The sequence below is a fragment of the Heterodontus francisci genome, chromosome 1 (assembly GCF_036365525.1).
Source record: "Heterodontus francisci isolate sHetFra1 chromosome 1, sHetFra1.hap1, whole genome shotgun sequence".
Taxonomy (NCBI): domain Eukaryota; kingdom Metazoa; phylum Chordata; class Chondrichthyes; order Heterodontiformes; family Heterodontidae; genus Heterodontus; species Heterodontus francisci.
Window position 1 is genome coordinate 5,404,819 of NC_090371.1, and position 25,149 is coordinate 5,429,967.

Below are 25,149 nucleotides of genomic sequence, written 5' to 3' on the forward strand. Positions count from 1 at the left end.
AGACAGTCCCACTCCTCCTGAGTCAATGCATTACACACTAGACAGTCCCACTCCTGCTGAGTCAATGGATTACACACTGGACAGTCCCACTCCTCCTGAGTCAATGCATTACACACTGGACAGTCCCACTCCTCCTGAGTCAGTGGATTACACACTAGACAGTCCCACTCCTCCTGAGTCAATGCATTACACACTGGACAGTCCCACTCCTCCTGAGTCAATGCATTACACACTAGACAGTCCCACTCCTCCTGAGTCAATGCATTACACACTAGACAGTCCCACTCCTCCTGAGTCAATGCATTACACACTAGACAGCCCCACTCCTCCTGAATCAATGGATTACACACTAGACAGTCCCACTCGTCCTGAGTCAATGGATTACACACTGGACAGTCCCACACCTCCTGAGTCAATGCATTGCACACTAGACAGTCCCACTCCTCCTGAGTCAATGCATTACACACTAGATAGTCCCACTCCTCCTGAATCAATGGATTACACACTAGACAGTCCCACTCCTCCTGAGTCAGTGGATTACACACTAGACAGTCCCACTCCTCCTGAGTCAATGCATTACACACTAGACAGTCGCACTCCTCCTGAGTCAATGGATTACACACTGGACAGTCCCACTGCTCCTGAGTCAAAGCATTACACACTGGACACTCCCACTCCTCCTGAGTCAATGCATTACACACTGGACAGTCCCACTCCTCCTGAGTCAGTGGATTACACACTGGACACTCCCACTCCTCCTGAGTCAATGCATTACACACTGGACAGTCCCACTCCTCCTGAGTCAATGCATTACACACTAGACAGTCCCACTCCTCCTGAGTCAATGCATTACACACTAGACAATCCCACTCCTCCTGTGTCAATGCATTACACACTAGACAGTCCCACTCCTCCTGAGTCAATGCATTACACACTAGATAGTCCCACTCCTCCTGAGTCAATGCATTACACACTAGACAGTCCCACTCCTCCTGAGTCAATGCATTACACACTAGACAGTCCCACTCCTCCTGAGTCAATGCATTACACACTAGACAGTCCCACTCCTCCTGAGTCAATGCATTACACACTGGACAGTCCCACTCCTCCTGAGTCAATGCATTACACTTTGGACAGTCCCACTCCTCCTGAGTCAGTGGATTACACACTGGACAGTCCCACTCCTCCTGAGTCAATGCATTACACTTTGGACAGTCCCACTCCTCCTGAGTCAATGCATTACACACTGGACAGTCCCACTCCTCCTGAGTCAATGCATTACACTTTGGACAGTCCCACTCCTCCTGAGTCAGTGGATTACACACTAGACAGTCCCACTCCTGCTGAGTCAGTGGATTACACACTGGACAGTCCCACTCCTCCTGAGTCAAAGGATTACACACTGGACATTCCCACTCATCCTGAGTCAATGCATTACACACTGGACAGTCCCACTCCTCCTGAGTCAAAGGATTACACACTGGACATTCCCACTCATCCTGAGTCAATGCATTACACACTGGACAGTCCCACTCCTCCTCAGTCAATGGTTTACATACTGGACAGTCCCACTCCTCCTGAGTCAATGCATTACACACTGGACAGTCCCACTCCTCCTGAGTCAATGGATTACACACTGGACAGTCCCACTCCTCCTGAGTCAATGCATTACACACTGGACAGTCCCACTCCTCCTGAGTCAATGCATTACACACTAGACAGTCCCACTCCTCCTGAGTCAATGCATTACACATTGGACAGTCTCACTCCTCCTGAGTCAATGCATTACACACTAGACAGTCCCACTCCTCCTGAGTCAATGGATTACACACTAGACAGTCCCACTCCTCCTGAGTCAATGCATTACACACTGGACAGTCCCACTCCTCCTGAGTCAATGCATTACACACCAGACAATCCCACTCCTCCTGAGTCAATGGATTACACACTGGACACTCCCACTCCTCCTGAGTCAGTGGATTACACACTGGACTGTCCCACTCTTCCTGAGTCAATGCATTGCACACTGGACAGTCCCACTCCTCCTGAGTCAATGCATTACACACTAGACAGTCCCACTCCTCCTGAGTCAATGCATTACACACTAGACAGTCCCACTCCTCCTGAGTCAATGGATTACACACTGGACAGTCCCACTCATCCTGAGTCAATGCATTACACACTAGACAGTCCCACTCCTCCTGAGTCAATGCATTACACACTGGACAGTCCCACTCCTCCTGAGTCAATGCATTACACACTAGACAGTCCCACTCCTCCTGAGTCAATGGATTAAACACTGGACAGTCCCACTCATCCTGAGTCAATGCATTACACACTAGACAGTCCCACTCCTCCTGAGTCAATGGATTACACACTGGACAGTCCCACTCATCCTGAGTCAATGCATTACACACTAGACAGTCCCACTCCTCCTGAGTCAATGCATTACACACTGGACAGTCCCACTCATCCTGAGTCAATGCATTACACACTAGACAGTCCCACTCCTCCTGAGTCAATGCATTACACACTGGACAGTCCCACTCCTCCTGAGTCAATGCATTACACACTGGACAGTCCCACTCATCCTGAGTCAATGCATTACACACTAGACAGTCCCACTCTTCCTGAGTCAATGCATTGCACACTAGACAGTCCCACTCCTCCTGAGTCAATGCATTACACACTAGACAGTCCCACTCCTCCTGAGTCAATGGATTACACACTGGACAGTCCCACTCATCCTGAGTCAATGCATTAGACACTAGACAGTCCCACTCCTCCTGAGTCAATGCATTACACACTGGACAGTCCCACTCCTCCTGAGTCAATGCATTACACACTAGACAGTCCCACTCCTCCTGAGTCAATGCATTACACACTGGACAGTCCCACTCCTCCTGAGTCAATGCATTACACACTAGACAGTCCCACTCCTCCTGAGTCAATGCATTACACACTGGACAGTCCCACTCCTCCTGAGTCAATGCATTACACACTAGACAGTCCCACTCCTCCTGAGTCAATTCATTACACACTAGACAGTCCCACTCCTCCTGAGTCAATGCATTACACACTAGACAGTCCCACTCCTCCTGAGTCAATGCATTACACACTAGACCGTCCCACTCCTCCTGAGTCAATGCATTACACACTGGACAGTCCCACTCCTCCTGAGTCAGTGGATTACACACTAGACAGTCCCACTCCTCCTGAGTCAATGCATTACACACTAGACAGTCCCACTCCTGCTGAGTCAATGGATTACACACTGGACAGTCCCACTCCTCCTGAGTCAATGCATTACACACTGGACAGTCCCACTCCTCCTGAGTCAGTGGATTACACACTAGACAGTCCCACTCCTCCTGAGTCAATGCATTACACACTGGACAGTCCCACTCCTCCTGAGTCAATGCATTACACACTAGACAGTCCCACTCCTCCTGAGTCAATGCATTACACACTAGACAGTCCCACTCCTCCTGAGTCAATGCATTACACACTAGACAGCCCCACTCCTCCTGAATCAATGGATTACACACTAGACAGTCCCACTCGTCCTGAGTCAATGGATTACACACTGGACAGTCCCACACCTCCTGAGTCAATGCATTGCACACTAGACAGTCCCACTCCTCCTGAGTCAATGCATTACACACTAGATAGTCCCACTCCTCCTGAATCAATGGATTACACACTAGACAGTCCCACTCCTCCTGAGTCAGTGGATTACACACTAGACAGTCCCACTCCTCCTGAGTCAATGCATTACACACTAGACAGTCGCACTCCTCCTGAGTCAATGGATTACACACTGGACAGTCCCACTGCTCCTGAGTCAAAGCATTACACACTGGACACTCCCACTCCTCCTGAGTCAATGCATTACACACTGGACAGTCCCACTCCTCCTGAGTCAGTGGATTACACACTGGACACTCCCACTCCTCCTGAGTCAATGCATTACACACTGGACAGTCCCACTCCTCCTGAGTCAATGCATTACACACTAGACAGTCCCACTCCTCCTGAGTCAATGCATTACACACTAGACAATCCCACTCCTCCTGTGTCAATGCATTACACACTAGACAGTCCCACTCCTCCTGAGTCAATGCATTACACACTAGATAGTCCCACTCCTCCTGAGTCAATGCATTACACACTAGACAGTCCCACTCCTCCTGAGTCAATGCATTACACACTAGACAGTCCCACTCCTCCTGAGTCAATGCATTACACACTAGACAGTTCCACTCCTCCTGAGTCAATGCATTACACACTAGACAGTCCCACTCCTCCTGAGTCAATGGATTACACACTGGACAGTCCCACTCCTCCTGAGTCAATGGATTACACACTAGACAGTCCCACTCCTCCTGAGTCAATGCATTACACACTGGACAGTCCCACTCCTCCTGAGTCAAAGGATTACACACTGGACATTCCCACTCATCCTGAGTCAATGCATTACACACTGGACAGTCCCACTCCTCCTCAGTCAATGGTTTACATACTGGACAGTCCCACTCCTCCTGAGTCAATGCATTACACACTGGACAGTCCCACTCCTCCTGAGTCAATGGATTACACACTGGACAGTCCCACTCCTCCTGAGTCAATGCATTACACACTGGACAGTCCCACTCCTCCTGAGTCAATGCATTACACACTAGACAGTCCCACTCCTCCTGAGTCAATGCATTACACATTGGACAGTCTCACTCCTCCTGAGTCAATGCATTACACACTAGACAGTCCCACTCCTCCTGAGTCAATGGATTACACACTAGACAGTCCCACTCCTCCTGAGTCAATGCATTACACACTGGACAGTCCCACTCCTCCTGAGTCAATGCATTACACACCAGACAATCCCACTCCTCCTGAGTCAATGGATTACACACTGGACACTCCCACTCCTCCTGAGTCAGTGGATTACACACTGGACTGTCCCACTCTTCCTGAGTCAATGCATTGCACACTGGACAGTCCCACTCCTCCTGAGTCAATGCATTACACACTAGACAGTCCCACTCCTCCTGAGTCAATGCATTACACACTAGACAGTCCCACTCCTCCTGAGTCAATGGATTACACACTGGACAGTCCCACTCATCCTGAGTCAATGCATTACACACTAGACAGTCCCACTCCTCCTGAGTCAATGCATTACACACTGGACAGTCCCACTCCTCCTGAGTCAATGCATTACACACTAGACAGTCCCACTCCTCCTGAGTCAATGGATTAAACACTGGACAGTCCCACTCATCCTGAGTCAATGCATTACACACTAGACAGTCCCACTCCTCCTGAGTCAATGGATTACACACTGGACAGTCCCACTCATCCTGAGTCAATGCATTACACACTAGACAGTCCCACTCCTCCTGAGTCAATGCATTACACACTGGACAGTCCCACTCATCCTGAGTCAATGCATTACACACTAGACAGTCCCACTCCTCCTGAGTCAATGCATTACACACTGGACAGTCCCACTCCTCCTGAGTCAATGCATTACACACTGGACAGTCCCACTCATCCTGAGTCAATGCATTACACACTAGACAGTCCCACTCTTCCTGAGTCAATGCATTGCACACTAGACAGTCCCACTCCTCCTGAGTCAATGCATTACACACTAGACAGTCCCACTCCTCCTGAGTCAATGGATTACACACTGGACAGTCCCACTCATCCTGAGTCAATGCATTAGACACTAGACAGTCCCACTCCTCCTGAGTCAATGCATTACACACTGGACAGTCCCACTCCTCCTGAGTCAATGCATTACACACTAGACAGTCCCACTCCTCCTGAGTCAATGCATTACACACTGGACAGTCCCACTCCTCCTGAGTCAATGCATTACACACTAGACAGTCCCACTCCTCCTGAGTCAATGCATTACACACTGGACAGTCCCACTCCTCCTGAGTCAATGCATTACACACTAGACAGTCCCACTCCTCCTGAGTCAATTCATTACACACTAGACAGTCCCACTCCTCCTGAGTCAATGCATTACACACTAGACAGTCCCACTCCTCCTGAGTCAATGCATTACACACTAGACCGTCCCACTCCTCCTGAGTCAATGCATTACACACTGGACAGTCCCACTCCTCCTGAGTCAGTGGATTACACACTAGACAGTCCCACTCCTCCTGAGTCAATGCATTACACACTAGACAGTCCCACTCCTGCTGAGTCAATGGATTACACACTGGACAGTCCCACTCCTCCTGAGTCAATGCATTACACACTGGACAGTCCCACTCCTCCTGAGTCAGTGGATTACACACTAGACAGTCCCACTCCTCCTGAGTCAATGCATTACACACTGGACAGTCCCACTCCTCCTGAGTCAATGCATTACACACTAGACAGTCCCACTCCTCCTGAGTCAATGCATTACACACTAGACAGTCCCACTCCTCCTGAGTCAATGCATTACACACTAGACAGCCCCACTCCTCCTGAATCAATGGATTACACACTAGACAGTCCCACTCGTCCTGAGTCAATGGATTACACACTGGACAGTCCCACACCTCCTGAGTCAATGCATTGCACACTAGACAGTCCCACTCCTCCTGAGTCAATGCATTACACACTAGATAGTCCCACTCCTCCTGAATCAATGGATTACACACTAGACAGTCCCACTCCTCCTGAGTCAGTGGATTACACACTAGACAGTCCCACTCCTCCTGAGTCAATGCATTACACACTAGACAGTCGCACTCCTCCTGAGTCAATGGATTACACACTGGACAGTCCCACTGCTCCTGAGTCAAAGCATTACACACTGGACACTCCCACTCCTCCTGAGTCAATGCATTACACACTGGACAGTCCCACTCCTCCTGAGTCAGTGGATTACACACTGGACACTCCCACTCCTCCTGAGTCAATGCATTACACACTGGACAGTCCCACTCCTCCTGAGTCAATGCATTACACACTAGACAGTCCCACTCCTCCTGAGTCAATGCATTACACACTAGACAATCCCACTCCTCCTGTGTCAATGCATTACACACTAGACAGTCCCACTCCTCCTGAGTCAATGCATTACACACTAGATAGTCCCACTCCTCCTGAGTCAATGCATTACACACTAGACAGTCCCACTCCTCCTGAGTCAATGCATTACACACTAGACAGTCCCACTCCTCCTGAGTCAATGCATTACACACTAGACAGTTCCACTCCTCCTGAGTCAATGCATTACACACTAGACAGTCCCACTCCTCCTGAGTCAATGGATTACACACTGGACAGTCCCACTCCTCCTGAGTCAATGGATTACACACTAGACAGTCCCACTCCTCCTGAGTCAATGCATTACACACTAGACAGTCCCACTCCTCCTGAGTCAATGCATTACACACTAGACAGTCCCACTCCTCCTGAGTCAATGCATTACACACTAGACAGTCCCACTCCTCCTGAGTCAATGCATTACACACTAGACAGTCCCACTCCTCCTGAGTCAATGGATTACACACTGGACAGTCCCACTCCTCCTGATTCAATGGATTACACACTAGACAGTCCCACTCCTCCTGAGTCAATGCATTACACACTAGACAGTCCCACTCCTCCTGAGTCAATGCATTACACACTAGACAGTCCCACTCCTCCTGAGTCAATGCATTACACACTAGACAGTCCCACTCCTCCTGAGTCAATGCATTACACACTAGACAGTCCCACTCCTCCTGAGTCAATGGATTACACACTGGACAGTCCCACTCCTCCTGAGTGAATGCATTACACACTAGACAGTCCCACTCCTCCTGAGTCAATGCATTACACACTAGACAGTCCCACTCCTCCTGAGTCAATGGATTACACACTGGACAGTCCCACTCCTCCTGAGTCAATGCATTACACACCAGACAGTCCCACTCCTCCTGAGTCAATGGATTATACACTGGACGCTCCCACTCCTCCTGAGTCAGTGGATTACACACTGGACTGTCCCACTCCTCCTGAGTCAATGCATTGCACACTGGACAGTCCCACTCCTCCTGAGTCAATGCATTACACACTAGACAGTCCCACTCCTCCTGAGTCAATGCATTACACACTAGACAGTCCCACTCCTCCTGAGTCAATGGATTACACACTGGACAGTCCCACTCCTCCTGAGTCAATGCATTACACACTGGACACTCCCACTGCTCCTGAGTCAATGGATTACACACTAGACAGTCCCACTCCTCCTGAGTCAGTGGATTACACACTAGACAGTCCCACTCCTCCTGAGTCAATGCATTACACACTAGACAGTCCCACTCCTCCTGAGTCAATGGATTACACACTGGACAGTCCCACTCCTCCTGAGTCAATGCATTACACACTGGACAGTCCCACTGCTCCTGAGTCAATGGATTACACACTAGACAGTCCCACTCCTCCTGAGTCAGTGGATTACACACTAGACAGTCCCACTCCTCCTGAGTCAATGCATTACACACTGGACAGTCCCACTCCTCCTGAGTCAATGGATTACACACTGGACAGTCCCACTCCTCCTGAGTCAATGCATTACACACTGGACACTCCCACTCCTCCTGAGTCAATGCATTACACACTGGACAGTCCCACTCCTCCTGAGTGAATGCATTACACACTGGACAGTCCCACTGCTCTTGTGTCAATGAATTACACACTGGACAGTCCCACTCCTCCTGAGTCAATGCATTACACACTAGACAGTCCCACTCCTCCTGAGTCAATGCATTACACACTAGACAGTCCCACTCCTCCTGAGTCAATGCATTACACACTAGACAGTCCCACTCCTCCTGAGTCAATGCATTACACACGAGACAGTCCCACTCCTCCTGAATCAATGGATTACACACTAGACAGTCCAACTCCTCCTGAGTCAATGCATTACACACTAGACAGTCCCACTCCTCCTGAATCAATGGATTACACACTAGACAGTCCCACTCCTCCTGAGTCAGTGGATTACACACTAGACAGTCCCACTCCTCCTGAGTCAATGGATTACACACTGGACAGTCCCACTCCTCCTGAGTCAATGCATTACACACTGGACAGTCCCACTCCTCCTGAGTCAATGCATTACACACTAGACAGTCCCACTCCTCCTGAGTCAATGCATTACACACTAGACAGTCCCACTCCTCCTGAGTCAATGCATTACACACTAGACAGTCCCACTCCTCCTGAGTCAATGGATTACACACTAGACAGTCCCACTCCTCCTGAGTCAATGCATTACACACTGGACAGTCCCACTCCTCCTGAGTCAATGCATTACACACCAGACAGTCCCACTCCTCCTGAGTCAATGGATTACACACTGGACACTCCCACTCCTCCTGAGTCAGTGGATTACACACTGGACTGTCCCACTCCTCCTGAGTCAATGCATTGCACACTGGACAGTCCCACTCCTCCTGAGTCAATGCATTACACACTAGACAGTCCCACTCCTCCTGAGTCAATGCATTACACACTAGACAGTCCCACTCCTCCTGAGTCAATGGATTACACACTGGACAGTCCCACTCCTCCTGAGTCAATGCATTACACACTAGACAGTCCCACTCCTCCTGAGTCAATGCATTACACACTGGACAGTCCCACTCCTCCTGAGTCAATGCATTACACACTAGACAGTCCCACTCCTCCTGAGTCAATGCATTACACACTGGACAGTCCCACTCCTCCTGAGTCAACGCATTACACACTAGACAGTCCCACTCCTCCTGAGTCAATTCATTACACACTAGACAGTCCCACTCCTCCTGAGTCAATGCATTACACACTAGACAGTCCCACTCCTCCTGAGTCAATGCATTACACACTAGACCGTCCCACTCCTCCTGAATCAATGGATTACACACTAGACAGTCCCACTCCTCCTGAGTCAGTGGATTACACACTAGACAGTCCCACTCCTCCTGAGTCAATGCATTACACACTAGACAGTCCCACTCCTCCTGAGTCAATGGATTACACACTGGACAGTCCCACTCCTCCTGAGTCAATGCATTACACACTGGACAGTCCCACTCCTCCTGAGTCAATGCATTACACACTGGACACTCCCACTCCTCCTGAGTCAATGCATTACACACTGGACAGTCCCACTCCTCCTGAGTCAGTGGATTACACACTAGACAGTCCCACTCCTCCTGAGTCAATGCATTACACACTGGACAGTCCCACTCCTCCTGAGTCAATGCATTACACACTAGACAGTCCCACTCCTCCTGAGTCAATGCATTACACACTAGACAGTCCCACTCCTCCTGAGTCAATGCATTACACACTAGACAGTCCCACTCCTCCTGAATCAATGGATTACACACTAGACAGTCCCACTCGTCCTGAGTCAATGGATTACACACTGGACAGTCCCACTCCTCCTGAGTCAATGCATTGCACACTAGACAGTCCCACTCCTCCTGAGTCAATGCATTACACACTGGACAGTCCCACTCCTCCTGAGTCAATGCATTACACACTAGATAGTCCCACTCCTCCTGAATCAATGGATTACACACTAGACAGTCCCACTCCTCCTGAGTCAATGGATTACACACTGGACAGTCCCACTCCTCCTGAATCAATGGATTACACACTAGACAGTCCCACTCCTCCTGAGTCAGTGGATTACACACTAGACAGTCCCACTCCTCCTGAGTCAATGCATTACACACTAGACAGTCCCACTCCTCCTGAGTCAATGGATTACACACTGGACAGTCCCACTGCTCCTGAGTCAATGCATTACACACTGGACACTCCCACTCCTCCTGAGTCAATGCATTACACACTGGACAGTCCCACTCCTCCTGAGTCAGTGGATTACACACTGGACACTCCCACTCCTCCTGAGTCAATGCATTACACACTGGACAGTCCCACTCCTCCTGAGTCAATGCATTACACACTAGACAGTCCCACTCCTCCTGAGTCAATGCATTACACACTAGACTATCCCACTCCTCCTGTGTCAATGCATTACACACTAGACAGTCCCACTCCTCCTGAGTCAATGCATTACACACTAGACAGTTCCACTCCTCCTGAGTCAATGCATTACACACTGGACACTCCCACTCCTCCTGAGTCAATGCATTACACACTGGACAGTCCCACTCCTCCTGAGTCAGTGGATTACACACTAGACAGTCCCACTCCTCCTGAGTCAATGCATTACACACTGGACAGTCCCACTCCTCCTGAGTCAATGCATTACACACTAGACAGTCCCACTCCTCCTGAGTCAATGCATTACACACTAGACAGTCCCACTCCTCCTGAGTCAATGCATTACACACTAGACAGTCCCACTCCTCCTGAATCAATGGATTACACACTAGACAGTCCCACTCGTCCTGAGTCAATGGATTACACACTGGACAGTCCCACTCCTCCTGAGTCAATGCATTGCACACTAGACAGTCCCACTCCTCCTGAGTCAATGCATTACACACTGGACAGTCCCACTCCTCCTGAGTCAATGCATTACACACTAGATAGTCCCACTCCTCCTGAATCAATGGATTACACACTAGACAGTCCCACTCCTCCTGAGTCAATGGATTACACACTGGACAGTCCCACTCCTCCTGAATCAATGGATTACACACTAGACAGTCCCACTCCTCCTGAGTCAGTGGATTACACACTAGACAGTCCCACTCCTCCTGAGTCAATGCATTACACACTAGACAGTCCCACTCCTCCTGAGTCAATGGATTACACACTGGACAGTCCCACTGCTCCAGAGTCAATGCATTACACACTGGACACTCCCACTCCTCCTGAGTCAATGCATTACACACTGGACAGTCCCACTCCTCCTGAGTCAGTGGATTACACACTGGACACTCCCACTCCTCCTGAGTCAATGCATTACACACTGGGCAGTCCCACTCCTCCTGAGTCAATGCATTACACACTAGACAGTCCCACTCCTCCTGAGTCAATGCATTACACACTAGACAATCCCACTCCTCCTGTGTCAATGCATTACACACTAGACAGTCCCACTCCTCCTGAGTCAATGCATTACACACTAGACAGTCCCACTCCTCCTGAGTCAATGCATTACACACTAGACAGTCCCACTCCTCCTGAGTCAATGCATTACACACTAGACAGTCCCACTCCTCCTGAGTCAATGCATTACACACTAGACAGTTCCACTCCTCCTGAGTCAATGCATTACACACTGGACAGTCCCACTCCTCCTGAGTCAATGCATTACACACTAGACAGTCCCACTCCTCCTGAATCAATGGATTACACACTAGACAGTCCCACTCCTCCTGAGTCAATGCATTACACACTAGACAGTTCCACTCCTCCTGAGTCAATGCATTACACACTAGACAGTCCCACTCCTCCTGAGTCAATGCATTACACACTAGACAGTCCCACTCCTCCTGAATCAATGGATTACACACTAGACAGTCCCACTCGTCCTGAGTCAATGGATTACACACTGGACAGTCCCACTCCTCCTGAGTCAATGCATTGCACACTAGACAGTCCCACTCCTCCTGAGTCAATGCATTACACACTGGACAGTCCCACTCCTCCTGAGTCAATGCATTACACACTAGATAGTCCCACTCCTCCTGAATCAATGGATTACACACTAGACAGTCCCACTCCTCCTGAGTCAATGGATTACACACTGGACAGTCCCACTCCTCCTGAATCAATGGATTACACACTAGACAGTCCCACTCCTCCTGAGTCAGTGGATTACACACTAGACAGTCCCACTCCTCCTGAGTCAATGCATTACACACTAGACAGTCCCACTCCTCCTGAGTCAATGGATTACACACTGGACAGTCCCACTGCTCCTGAGTCAATGCATTACACACTGGACACTCCCACTCCTCCTGAGTCAATGCATTACACACTGGACAGTCCCACTCCTCCTGAGTCAGTGGATTACACACTGGACACTCCCACTCCTCCTGAGTCAATGCATTACACACTGGACAGTCCCACTCCTCCTGAGTCAATGCATTACACACTAGACAGTCCCACTCCTCCTGAGTCAATGCATTACACACTAGACAATCCCACTCCTCCTGTGTCAATGCATTACACACTAGACCGTCCCACTCCTCCTGAGTCAATGCATTACACACTAGACAGTCCCACTCCTCCTGAGTCAATGCATTACACACTAGACAGTCCCACTCCTCCTGAGTCAATGCATTACACACTAGACAGTCCCACTCCTCCTGAGTCAATGCATTACACACTAGACAGTTCCACTCCTCCTGAGTCAATGCATTACACACTGGACAGTCCCACTCCTCCTGAGTCAATGGATTACACACTGGACAGTCCCACTCCTCCTGAGTCAATGGATTACACACTGGACAGTCCCACTCCTCCTGAGTCAATGCATTACACACTAGACAGTCCCACTCCTCCTGAGTCAATGCATTACACACTAGACAGTCCCACTCCTCCTGAGTCAATGCATTACACACTAGACAGTCCCACTCCTCCTGAGTCAATGCATTACACACTAGACAGTCCCACTCCTCCTGAATCAATGGATTACACACTAGACAGTCCCACTCCTCCTGAGTCAGTGGATTACACACTAGACAGTCCCACTCCTCCTGAATCAATGGATTACACACTAGACAGTCCCACTCCTCCTGAGTCAATGCATTACACACTAGACAGTCCCACTCCTCCTGAGTCAATGCATTACACACTAGACAGTCCCACTCCTCCTGAGTCAATGCATTACACACTAGACAGTCCCACTCCTCCTGAGTCAATGGATTACACACTGGACAGTCCCACTCCTCGTGAGTCAGTGGATTACACACTAGACAGTCCCACTCCTCCTGAGTCAGTGGATTACACACTAGACAGTCCCACTCCTCCTGAATCAATGGATTACACACTAGACAGTCCCACTCCTCCTGAGTCAATGCATTACACACTAGACAGTCCCACTCCTCCTGAGTCAATGCATTACACACTAGACAGTCCCACTCCTCCTGAGTCAATGCATTACACACTAGACAGTCCCACTCCTCCTGAGTCAATGGATTACACACTGGACAGTCCCACTCCTCGTGAGTCAATGCATTACACACTGGACACTCCCACTCCTCCTGAGTCAATGCATTACACACTGGACAGTCCCACTCCTCCTGAGTCAGTGGATTACACACTAGACAGTCCCACTCCTCCTGAGTCAATGCATTACACACTGGACAGTCCCACTCCTCCTGAGTCAGTGGATTACACACTAGACAGTCCCACTCCTCCTGAGTCAATGGATTACACACTGGACAGTCCCACTCCTCCTGAGTCAATGGATTACACACTGGACAGTCCCACTCCTCCTGAGTCAATGCATTACACACTAGACAGTCCCACTCCTCCTGAGTCAATGCATTACACACTAGACAGTCCCACTCCTCCTGAGTCAATGCATTACACACTAGACAGTCCCACTCCTCCTGAGTCAATGCATTACACACTAGACAGTCCCACTCCTCCTGAGTCAATGCATTACACACTAGACAGTTCCACTCCTCCTGAGTCAATGCATTACACACTGGACAGTCCCACTCCTCCTGAGTCAATGGATTACACACTGGACAGTCCCACTCCTCCTGAGTCAATGGATTACACACTGGACAGTCCCACTCCTCCTGAGTCAATGCATTACACACTAGACAGTCCCACTCCTCCTGAGTCAATGGATTACACACTGGACAGTCCCACTCCTCCTGAGTCAATGCATTACACACTAGACAGTCCCACTCCTCCTGTGTCAATGCATTACACACTAGACAGTCCCACTCCTCCTGAGTCAATGCATTACACACTAGACAGTCCCACTCCTCCTGAGTCAATGCATTACACACTAGACAGTCCCACTCCACCTGAATCAATGGATTACACACTAGACAGTCCCACTCCTCCTGAGTCAGTGGATTACACACTAGACAGTCCCACTCCTCCTGAATCAATGGATTACACACTAGACAGTCCCACTCCTCCTGAGTCAATGCATTACACACTAGACAGTCCCACTCCTCCTGAGTCAATGCATTACACACTAGACAGTCCCACTCCTCCTGAGTCAATGCATTACACACTAGACAGTCCCACTCCTCCTGAGTCAATGGATTACACACTGGACAGTCCCACTCCTCGTGAGTCAGTGGATTACACACTAGACAGTCCCACTCCTCCTGAGTCAGTGGATTACACACTAGACAGTCCCACTCCTCCTGAATCAATGGATTACACACTAGACAGTCCCACTCCTCCTGAGTCAATGCATTACACACTAGACAGTCCCACTCCTCCTGAGTCAATGCATTACACACTAGACAGTCCCACTCCTCCTGAGTCAATGCATTACACACTAGACAGTCCCACTCCTCCTGAGTCAATGGATTACACACTGGACAGTCCCACTCCTCGTGAGTCAATGCATTACACACTGGACACTCCCACTCCTCCTGAGTCAATGCATTACACACTGGACAGTCCCACTCCTCCTGAGTCAGTGGATTACACACTAGACAGTCCCACTCCTCCTGAGTCAATGCATTACACACTGGACAGTCCCACTCCTCCTGAGTCAGTGGATTACACACTAGACAGTCCCACTCCTCCTGAGTCAATGGATTACACACTGGACAGTCCCACTCCTCCTGAGTCAGTGGGATTACACACTGGACAGTCCCACTCCTCCTGAGTCAATGGATTACACACTGGACAGTCCCACCTCTCCTGAGTCAATGCATTACACACTGGACAGTCCCACTCCTCCTGAGTCAGTGGATTACACACTGGACAGTCCCACTCCTCCTGAGTCTGTGGATTACACACTGGACAGTCCCACCTCTCCTGAGTCAATGCATTACACACTGGACAGTCCCACTCCTCCTGAGTCAGTGGATTACACACTAGACAGTCCCACTCCTCCTGAGTCAATGGATTACACACTGGACAGTCCCACTCCTCCTGAGTCAATGCATTACACACTATACAGTCCCACTCCTCCTGAGTCAATGCATTACACACTATACAGTCCCACTCCTCCTGAGTCAATGGATTACACACTGGACAGTCCCACTCCTCCTGAGTCAATGCATTACACACTAGACAGTCCCACTCCTCCTGAGTCAATGGATTACACACTAGACAGTCCCACTCCTCCTGAGTCAATGGATTACACACTAGACAGTCCCACTCCTCCTGAGTCAATGGATTACACACTGGACAGTCCCACCACTCCTGAGTCAATGCATTACACACTGGACAGTCCCACTCCTCCTGAGTCAGTGGATTACACACTAGACAGTCCCACTCCTCCTGAGTCAATGGATTACACACTGGACAGTCCCACTCCTCCTGAGTCAATGCATTACACACTAGACAGTCCCACCTCTCCTGAGTCAATGCATTACACACTGGACAGTCCCACTCCTCCTGAGTCAGTGGATTACACACTGGACAGTCCCACTCCTCCTGAGTCAATGGATTACACACTGGACAGTCCCACTCCTCCTGAGTCAATGCATTACACACTATACAGTCCCACTCCTCCTGAGTCAATGCATTACACACTATACAGTCCCACTCCTCCTGAGTCAATGGATTACACACTGGACAGTCCCACTCCTCCTGAGTCAATGCATTACACACTAGACAGTCCCACTCCTCCTGAGTCAATGGATTACACACTTGACAGTCCCACTCCTCCTGAGTCAATGGATTACACACTGGACAGTCCCACTCCTCCTGAGTCAATGGATTACACACTGGACAGTCCCACCACTCCTGAGTCAATGCATTACACACTGGACAGTCCCACTCCTCCTGAGTCAGTGGATTACACACTAGACAGTCCCACTCCTCCTGAGTCAATGGATTACACACTGGACAGTCCCACTCCTCCTGAGTCAATGCATTACACACTAGACAGTCCCACTCCTCCTGAGTCAATGGATTACACACTGGACAGTCCCACTCCTCCTGAGTCAATGCATTACACACTAGACAGTCCCACTCCTCCTGAGTCAATGGATTACACACTGGACAGTCCCATTCCTCCTGAGTCAATGGATTACACACTGGACAGTCCCACTCCTCCGGAGTCAATGCATTACACACTAGACAGTCCCACTCCTCCTGAGTCAATGGATTACACACTGGACAGTCCCACTCCTCCTGACTCAATGCATTACATACTAGACAGTCGCACTGCTCCTGAGTCAATGGATTACACACTGGACAGTCCCACTCCTCCTGAGTCAATGGATTACACACTGGACAGTCCCACTCCTCCTGACTCAATGCATTACATACTAGACAGTCGCACTGCTCCTGAGTCAATGCATTACACACCAGACAGTCCCACTCCTCCTGAGTCAATGCATTACACACTGGACAGTCCCACTCCTCCTGAGTCAATGCATTACACACTAGACAGTCGCACTGCTCCTGAGTCAATGGATTACACACTGGACAGTCCCACTCCTATTAAGTGGTCGTTAATAGGCCTTTTAAGGGCCTCAATTGGCCTCTGGATTGGGAGGCTCTTGTCGGCCTATCTCGCCTTCGGAAAGATCAATGTGCGAAGGGGAGGTGATGTACCCTCTGCCCCTCTACCTATTGTGATGTTCATGACTCCCCACCTCCGATCCCACCTCGGTTGTGGGGGGGGGCGGGGTCTGTAAAATCCTGCACCTTCTGGATGAAGGAGATTTCATCCGCCCAATGACACGACTTGTGTTTATTTATTTTCAGAACAATTGGCTGCAATTTGCCGCTATCTATAAATTTGACATATTAATTGGAGGCCTTGTATGTGCTATCATCAAATAACAGCTTTGCTATTCGGTCTTGGGATCCACTGACGGCATCTTTGGGGCCTCTCTTGTGTATAAACTAACGGACAGGATGGGGTCCGGGTGGAATGTTAGGAATGAAAGTCGGTGAGATTGGAAAGGGAAGTCAGAATAGCTGGAGTGAGAAATTGAATGGTTGGAATCGGAGGTTGGAATGTTTGTGAGGGGCACGCGAGAAAACCAGGAAAAGGGGAATGCAAAATGCGTGACAAGTTACGTTAGAACTGGTGGCATTTCTGGAACAGAATATAAAGTCAGAGGACATAGTGAGGAGAAGAATGTATGGTGAAGAGGAAATAACTGCAGAGGGAAGGAGAGTGGATGGGAGGTATTTAATGGAGGTGACAGGAGTCTCACCTGCCGGCTGAAGAACTGGTGAGAGCCTCATGTTCCCACTTTTCAGGAAGACCTGCCACATTATGTCCAATCAGGCACTTAACTGTGCAGCAGTGGGCCTTCTTTGGCTGTAAGGACCTGGCGTTAGAGGCCCTGCCTGTGAGGAGCTGTCAGTCAATCGGAGGCCAGCAGCTTTTTCACTGAGGCAGTGGTCGCTGCCGGTTTTGCACCCACCCAAGGCCTAGGATCGTTGATGGATCCAGGCCACAGGTGAGTGATGGCAGAAGGGTTTTGCAGGGTAGGGGTTACAGGAGAGAGGGTTGTCGGGGGTTGGCAGCAGGGGCAGAGGTCTGGTTCTCAGCAGGCTCCCTTCTTCTCAATGCTGGGTCCCTCAATCAGACACCGAGTGTCTTTGAATGAGGGACAGCGCCACCCCGGGAGCTGGCAAGCAACACACACGGGTTAACTGATCGTGCTCCCCACATAGCGACATGCCCACCCTCTCCTGGGCTAATACCAGCGGCAGTGGGAAGATTCCCTCAATTGGGCATTCATTGCCTATTTAAGGGCCTCAATTGGCAGCAGGGTGGGAAGGCCGTCCATGACCCTTCCCGCCATGGAATTAATCGAGATGGAGGCGGAAAGGTGGTGGGGTCCCCACCCACACCATCCCACCTGATTAAATGCTCTCCCCACCTTCAAATGCACCATGAACGACATCAAAGGGTAGATGGCTGAAGTAGAAAGGGAAGGAGAAAAATGAAGAGGGAAAAGTGGGGGAGTGAAGGGGGAAAATGAAGGGAAGCAGAAAGTGGGAAATTCATGGCAATGAAGGCGAGAGAATGGGGCAGAAGTTCAATGTGGTAAAGTGGGGGAATGGAGGAGGTTGGGAGCAATGTGAAGGAGAATATTTGTCTTTAACTGTTGAGTGGGAAGGGAGAGTGCCAGTATGAACACTGGGAGGGAAGGATGTGTATGAAATTGAACAGGGAGAGTGGAACAGTATCGATTCCTCTTGAGTTAATATTGCTTTATAATGACTGTGAATTGATTACCTTGTTGTCTCCGCACTTGGTTCCTTGTCGAACTAAATCTGGACTGCTGGCATCAGCTAAAGTAGAAAATGTCCCTCGACACACATACGTCACACCTTCAGCAGTGATGGAGGAGGTCAAAATCTGCACTGATCCTCCTCGGAGTGGCTTTTCATTTCCACCCATACATTGGATTCTTCCGCACTGTACATCCCTGTAGGGGAAACACAAACAATTTAGATCGTCTACATTTTGCTTTTAGTGGGTTGCTTTTTTTTTCATTAGTTTTTGGGATGTGGACGTCACTGGCTAGGCCAGCATTTGTTGCCCATCTCTAATAACCCTTGAGAAGGTGGTGGTGAGCTGCCTTCTTGAACCACTGCAGTCCATTTGGGGTAGGTACACCCACAGTGCTGGAAGGAAGGGAGTTCCAGGATTTTGACCCAGCGACAGTGAAGGAACGGCGATATAGTTCCAAGTCAGGATGGTGTGTGACTTGGAGGGGAACTTGCAGGTGGTGGTGTTCCCATGCATTTGCTGCCCTTGTCCTTCTAGTTGGTAGAGGTTGCGGGTTTGGAAGGTGCTGTCTAAGGAGCCTTGGTGCGTCGCTGCAGTGCATCTTGTAGACGGTATACACTGCTGCCACTGTGCGTCAGTGGTGGAGGGAGTGAATGTTTGTGGAAGGGGTGCCAATCAAGCGGGCTGCTTTGTCCTGGATGGCGTTGAGCTTCTTGAGTGTTGTTGGAGCTGCACCCATCCAGGCAAGTGGAGAGTATTCCATCACATTCCTGACTTGTACCCTGTAGATAGTGGACAGGCTTTGGGGAGTCAGGAGGTGAGTTACTCGCCGCAGGATTCCTAGCCTCTGACCTGCTCTTGTAGCCACGGTAGTTATATGGCTACTCCAGTTCAGTTTCTGGTCAATGATAATCCCCAGGATGTTGATGGTGGGGGATTCAGTGATCGTAATGACATTGAACGTCAAGGGAGGATGTTTAGACCCGAAGTTCAGAAGTTCCGAAGAAGGGTCACTGACCCGAAACGTTAACTCTGCTTCTCTTTCCACAGATGCTGCCGGACCTGCTGAGTGATTCCAGCATTTTTTGTTTTAATTTTATGTTTAGATCCTCTCTTGTTTGCCTGGCACTTGATATGAGTATTACTTGGCACTTATCAGCCAAGACTAAATGTTGTCCAAGTCTTGCTGCATTTCTACACGGACTGCTTCAGTATCTGAGGAGTCGCGAATGGTGCTGAACATTGTGCAATCATCAGCAAACATCCCCACTTCTGACCTTATGATTGAAGGAAGGTCATTGATGAAGCAGCTGAAGATGGTTGGGCCTAGGACACTACCCTGAGGAACTCCTGCAGTGATGTCCTGGAGCTCAGATGATTGACCTCCAACAACCACAACCATCTTCCTTTGCGCTAGGTATGACTCCAGCCAGTGGAGGGGTTTCCCCCTGATTCCCATTGACTCCAGTTTTGCTAGGGCTCCTTGATGCCATACTCGGTCAAATGCTGCCTTGATGTCAAGGGCAGTCACTCTCACCTCACCTCTTGAGTTCAGCTCTTTTGTCCATGTTTCGACCAAGGCTGTAATGAAGTCAGGAGCTGAGTGGCCCTGGCAGAACACAAACTAATCACCAGTAAGCAGATTACTGCTCAGTGAGTGCTGCTTGATAGCACTGTAGATACACCTGCCATCACTTTACTGATGATTGAGAGTGGACTGATGGGGCGGTAATTGGGCCGGTTCGATTTGTCCTGCCTTTTGTGTACAGGACATACCTGGGCAATTTTCCACATTGCCGGGTAGATGCCAGTGTTGTAGCTGTACCGGAACAGCTTGGCCAGGGGTGCGGCATGTTCTGGAGCACAGGTTTTCGGTACTATTGCCGGAATATTGTCAGGACCCATAGCTTTTGCAGTATCCAGTGCCTTCAGTCGTTTCTTGATATCACGCGGAGTGAATTGAATTGGCTGAAGTCTGTAAAGCTGGGGACTTCAGGAGGAGGCCGAGATGGATCATCAACTCGGCACTTCTGGCTGAAGATTGTTGCAAATGCTTCAGCCTTATCTTTCGTACTGATGTGCTGGGCTCCCCCATCATTGTGGATGGGGATATTGTTTGGAGCTCCTGCTCCTGTTAATTGTGAAATTGCCCATCACTATCAATAACTGGATGTGGAAGGCCTGCAGATCTTAGATCTGATCTGTTGGTTATAATCACTTAACTCAGTATTTAGCATGCTGCTACCACTGTTCATGCAAGTAGTCCTGTGTTGTCGCTTCACCAGGTTGACACCTCATTTTGAGGTGCCTGGTGCTGCTCCTGGCATGCCCTCCTGCACTCTTCATTGAACCAGGGTTGGTCATCTGGCTTGATGGTAATGGTAGAGTGGGGGATATGCTGGGCCATGAGGTTACAGATTGTGCTCGAGTACAATTCTGCTGCTGCTGATGGCCCACAGCGCCTCATGGATGCCCAGTTTTGCTTTGCTAGATCTGTTTGAAATCTATCCCATTTAGCACGGTGATAGTGCCACACAACATGATGGACGGTATCCTCAATGTGAAGGCGGGACTTCGCATCGACAACGACTGTGCGGTGGTCACTCCTACCAATACAGTCATAGACAGATGCATCTGCGGCAGGCAGATTGGTGAAATTAAGTCAAGTAATTATTTCCATCGTGCTGGTTCTCTCACCACCTGCCGCAGAGCCAGTCAGGCAGATATGTCCTTCAGGTCTAGGCATACTTGGTGATGGACATTGAAGTCCCCCACCCTGAGGACAATTTGTGCCCTTGCCACCCTCAGTGCTTTTTCCAAGTGGTGTTCAACATGGAGGATTACTGAGTCATCAGCTGAGGGGAGTGAGGGGGCGCGGTGATGCAGTAGGTGGCAATCAGCAGGAGGTTTCCTTGCCCATGTTTGACCAGATGTCATGGGGTCCAGAGTCTATGTTGAGGACTCCCCAGGCCACTCCCTCCCAACTGTATACCACGATGCCACCCCCATCTAGGATGTTGATGCAGGAGCCGGGGATATTAGCTGTAAGGGATGAATCGGTGCGTATGACTATGTCAGACTGTTGCTTGACTAGTCTGTGGGACAGCTCTCCCAACTTTGGCACAAACCACACGCAGTGGGGAGTCAGTTTGAGAGAGGGAGTGAGCAGGTTTGGAAGTCAGCAGGATTTAGAGACAGTGAAGCTGTCAGAGCCAGCCTGTAAGACTTAAAACTAAAAACTTTATCTACTTTGCTTCTAATTTCCACCCTTCTCTCACCTTTACATGGTCCATCTCCAACACTTCACTTCTCTTCCTCGACTTCTCTGTCTCCATCTCTGGGGATAGGCTGTCCACTCATATTCATTATAAGACTCTCATGGCTACCTCGACTACACTTCTTCACACCCTGCCTCCTGTAAGGACTCCATTCCATTCTCCCAGTTTCTTCGTCTTCGCACATCAGCTCTGATGATGCTATCTTCCATGACAACACTTCTGATATGTCTTCCTTTTTCCTCAACTGAGGATCCCCCCCCACTGTGGTTGACAGGGCCCTCGACTGTGTCCAGCCCATTTCCCACACCTCTACCCACACCCCTCCCTCCCAGAACTGCGACAGGGTTCCCCTTGTCCTCACTTTCCACCTCTCCAGCCTCCACATCCAAAGCATCATCCTCCACCATTTCCGCCACCTCCAGTGTGAAGCCACTACCAAATGCATCTTCCCCTCCCCTCACTGTCAGCATTCTGAAGGGATTATTCCCTCTGCGATACCCTGGTCCACTCCTCCATTGCCCCCAACACTTCGCCCCCTTCCCATGGCACCTTCCCCTGCAATCGCAGGAGGTGTAATACCTGCTCATTTACCTCCTCTCTCCTCACTATTCCAGTTCCCAAACACTCCTTTCAGGTGAAGCAGCAATTTACTTGTACTTCTTTCAATGTAGTATACTGTATTTGCTGCTCACAATGTGGTCTCCTCTACATTGGGGAGACCAAGCGCAGACTGGGTGACCGCTTTGCGGAACACCTCCGCTCAGTCCGAAAGCAGGACCCTGAGCTTCCGGTTGCTTGCCATTTCAACACTCCCCCCTGCTCTCATGCTCACATCTCTGTCCTGTGATTGCTGCAGTGTTCCAGTGAACATCAACGCAAGCTTGAGGAACAGCATCTCATTTACCGATTAGGCACACTACAGCCTGCCGGACTGAACACTGAGTTCAATAATTTCAGAGCATGACGGGCCCTCCTTATTATTTTTAGGTTTTTTTTCGTTTTTCATTTTTATTTGTTTATTTTATTTTAGTTTGTTTCATCATTCATTTTTTTACCATGTGCCTAGTCACTGTTTTTTTCATGTTTGTGCTTGGAGCCAGGGCTGTTCATTTTTCTGTCCATTCACACCCTCTCTGTACTAACGCTTTGTCTTTCACCACACCATTAACATACTGTTTGCCTTTGGTCCATGACATTCTGGTCAGTTATTCTCTGTGACCTTGTCATATCAACACCTTCTCTTTTGTTATCTCTTGCCCCACCCCTGCTTTATTTGCTTAAAACCTATTATATTTCTAACATTTGCCAGTTCTGATGAAGGGTCACTGAACTGAAAACGTTAACTCTGCTTCTCTCTCCACAGATGCTGCCAAACCTGCTGAGTATTTCCAGCATTTCTTGTTTTTATTTCAGATTTCTAGCATCTGCAGCATTTTGCTTTATTTTATGTAAGATTATCGACATCGGTTGTAAAGCATTCTCTCTAGTATAGTAGGATATAAAATGTAGAAGCAAGGCATTCTGTAAACTAATGGCAATGTGGAGGAATTATAGGAAGTAATTCCACATCTGTCAGTGTTAAGACAAAGACCTTGCAGAGATTTTAAACAGCTTGTGTAAGCTCAAAACACAGAATGCTCTGGGAGTGACTTGAGATCAGTGACTGTAGGAATGTAAAAGACTAATATAAAGGGATACTGAGATAATGATGAATGAAGAAGTCATGGTGGAGTATGTGTACTCATGTTTAGGCCATGCAGTTCACATAAACTCACCCATGATTGGTCAAGAAAGGCATGGGTCCAATTACAATTGAATTCCTCAGGTCATTAGTTAGATAATTTTACTTATTTATTTCAAGATACAGCACTGAAACAGGCCCTTCAGCCCACCGAGTCTGTGCCAACCATCAACCACCAATTTTATACTAATCCTACATTAATCCTACATTCCCTACCACATCGGCTTTAGTTTCGGTGACTGCAGCGTGGATAGCAACGGAGGTGCGTGAACGGGCTTGCAGCTGTGAAGTCAATTTCAGCGTAAGTTTAAAAGTGAATTCCCTTTTGTTTTCGGAGGACCAGGGGACTGCTGGGTAAGGAAAAAGGTATATATTTGTGTGGTGGCTGTACCCGAGACACTACACGTGTAGTGTCTCCCACCCACCCTCCTCCTCTAACCATAAAAAAAGGACTCTGGTGTGTTGATAAGGTAAGCTTTTTATTTAGGAAGTTCTGTCCGTTGGATTGCTAACCTAACAAGTTTTGACTTTTTGTTTTTTTGGTTTTTCAGTAGATTTGTTGGGAATTTGGAATAGTGGGAATGGAGGTTAAGGCAGTTGTATGTTCCTCCTGCAGAATGTGGGAGGTAAGGGTCGCCAAGAGTGTCCCTGCTGACTGCATCTGTGGGAAGTGCACCCAACTCCAGCTCCTCGAGAACCGCGTTAGGGAACTGGAGCTGGAGCTGGATGAACTTCGGATCATTCGGGAGGCGGAGGAGGTTATTGAGAGGAGTTATGGGGAGGTAGTCACACCTCAGGTAAAAGAA

General features: G+C 49.2%; 1 protein-coding gene across 1 annotated transcript in view; it reads right to left on the reverse strand.

Annotated features, from left to right (window-relative positions):
- Positions 1–25,149, reverse strand: part of LOC137377639 (disintegrin and metalloproteinase domain-containing protein 12-like) — a 561,477-nt gene that overhangs the window by 126,422 nt on the left and 409,906 nt on the right. The window contains exon 16 of the mRNA XM_068047508.1: positions 19,328–19,520. Within this exon, the coding sequence (XP_067903609.1) occupies positions 19,328–19,520 (193 nt within the window). The remainder of the gene's footprint in view (positions 1–19,327; positions 19,521–25,149) is intronic.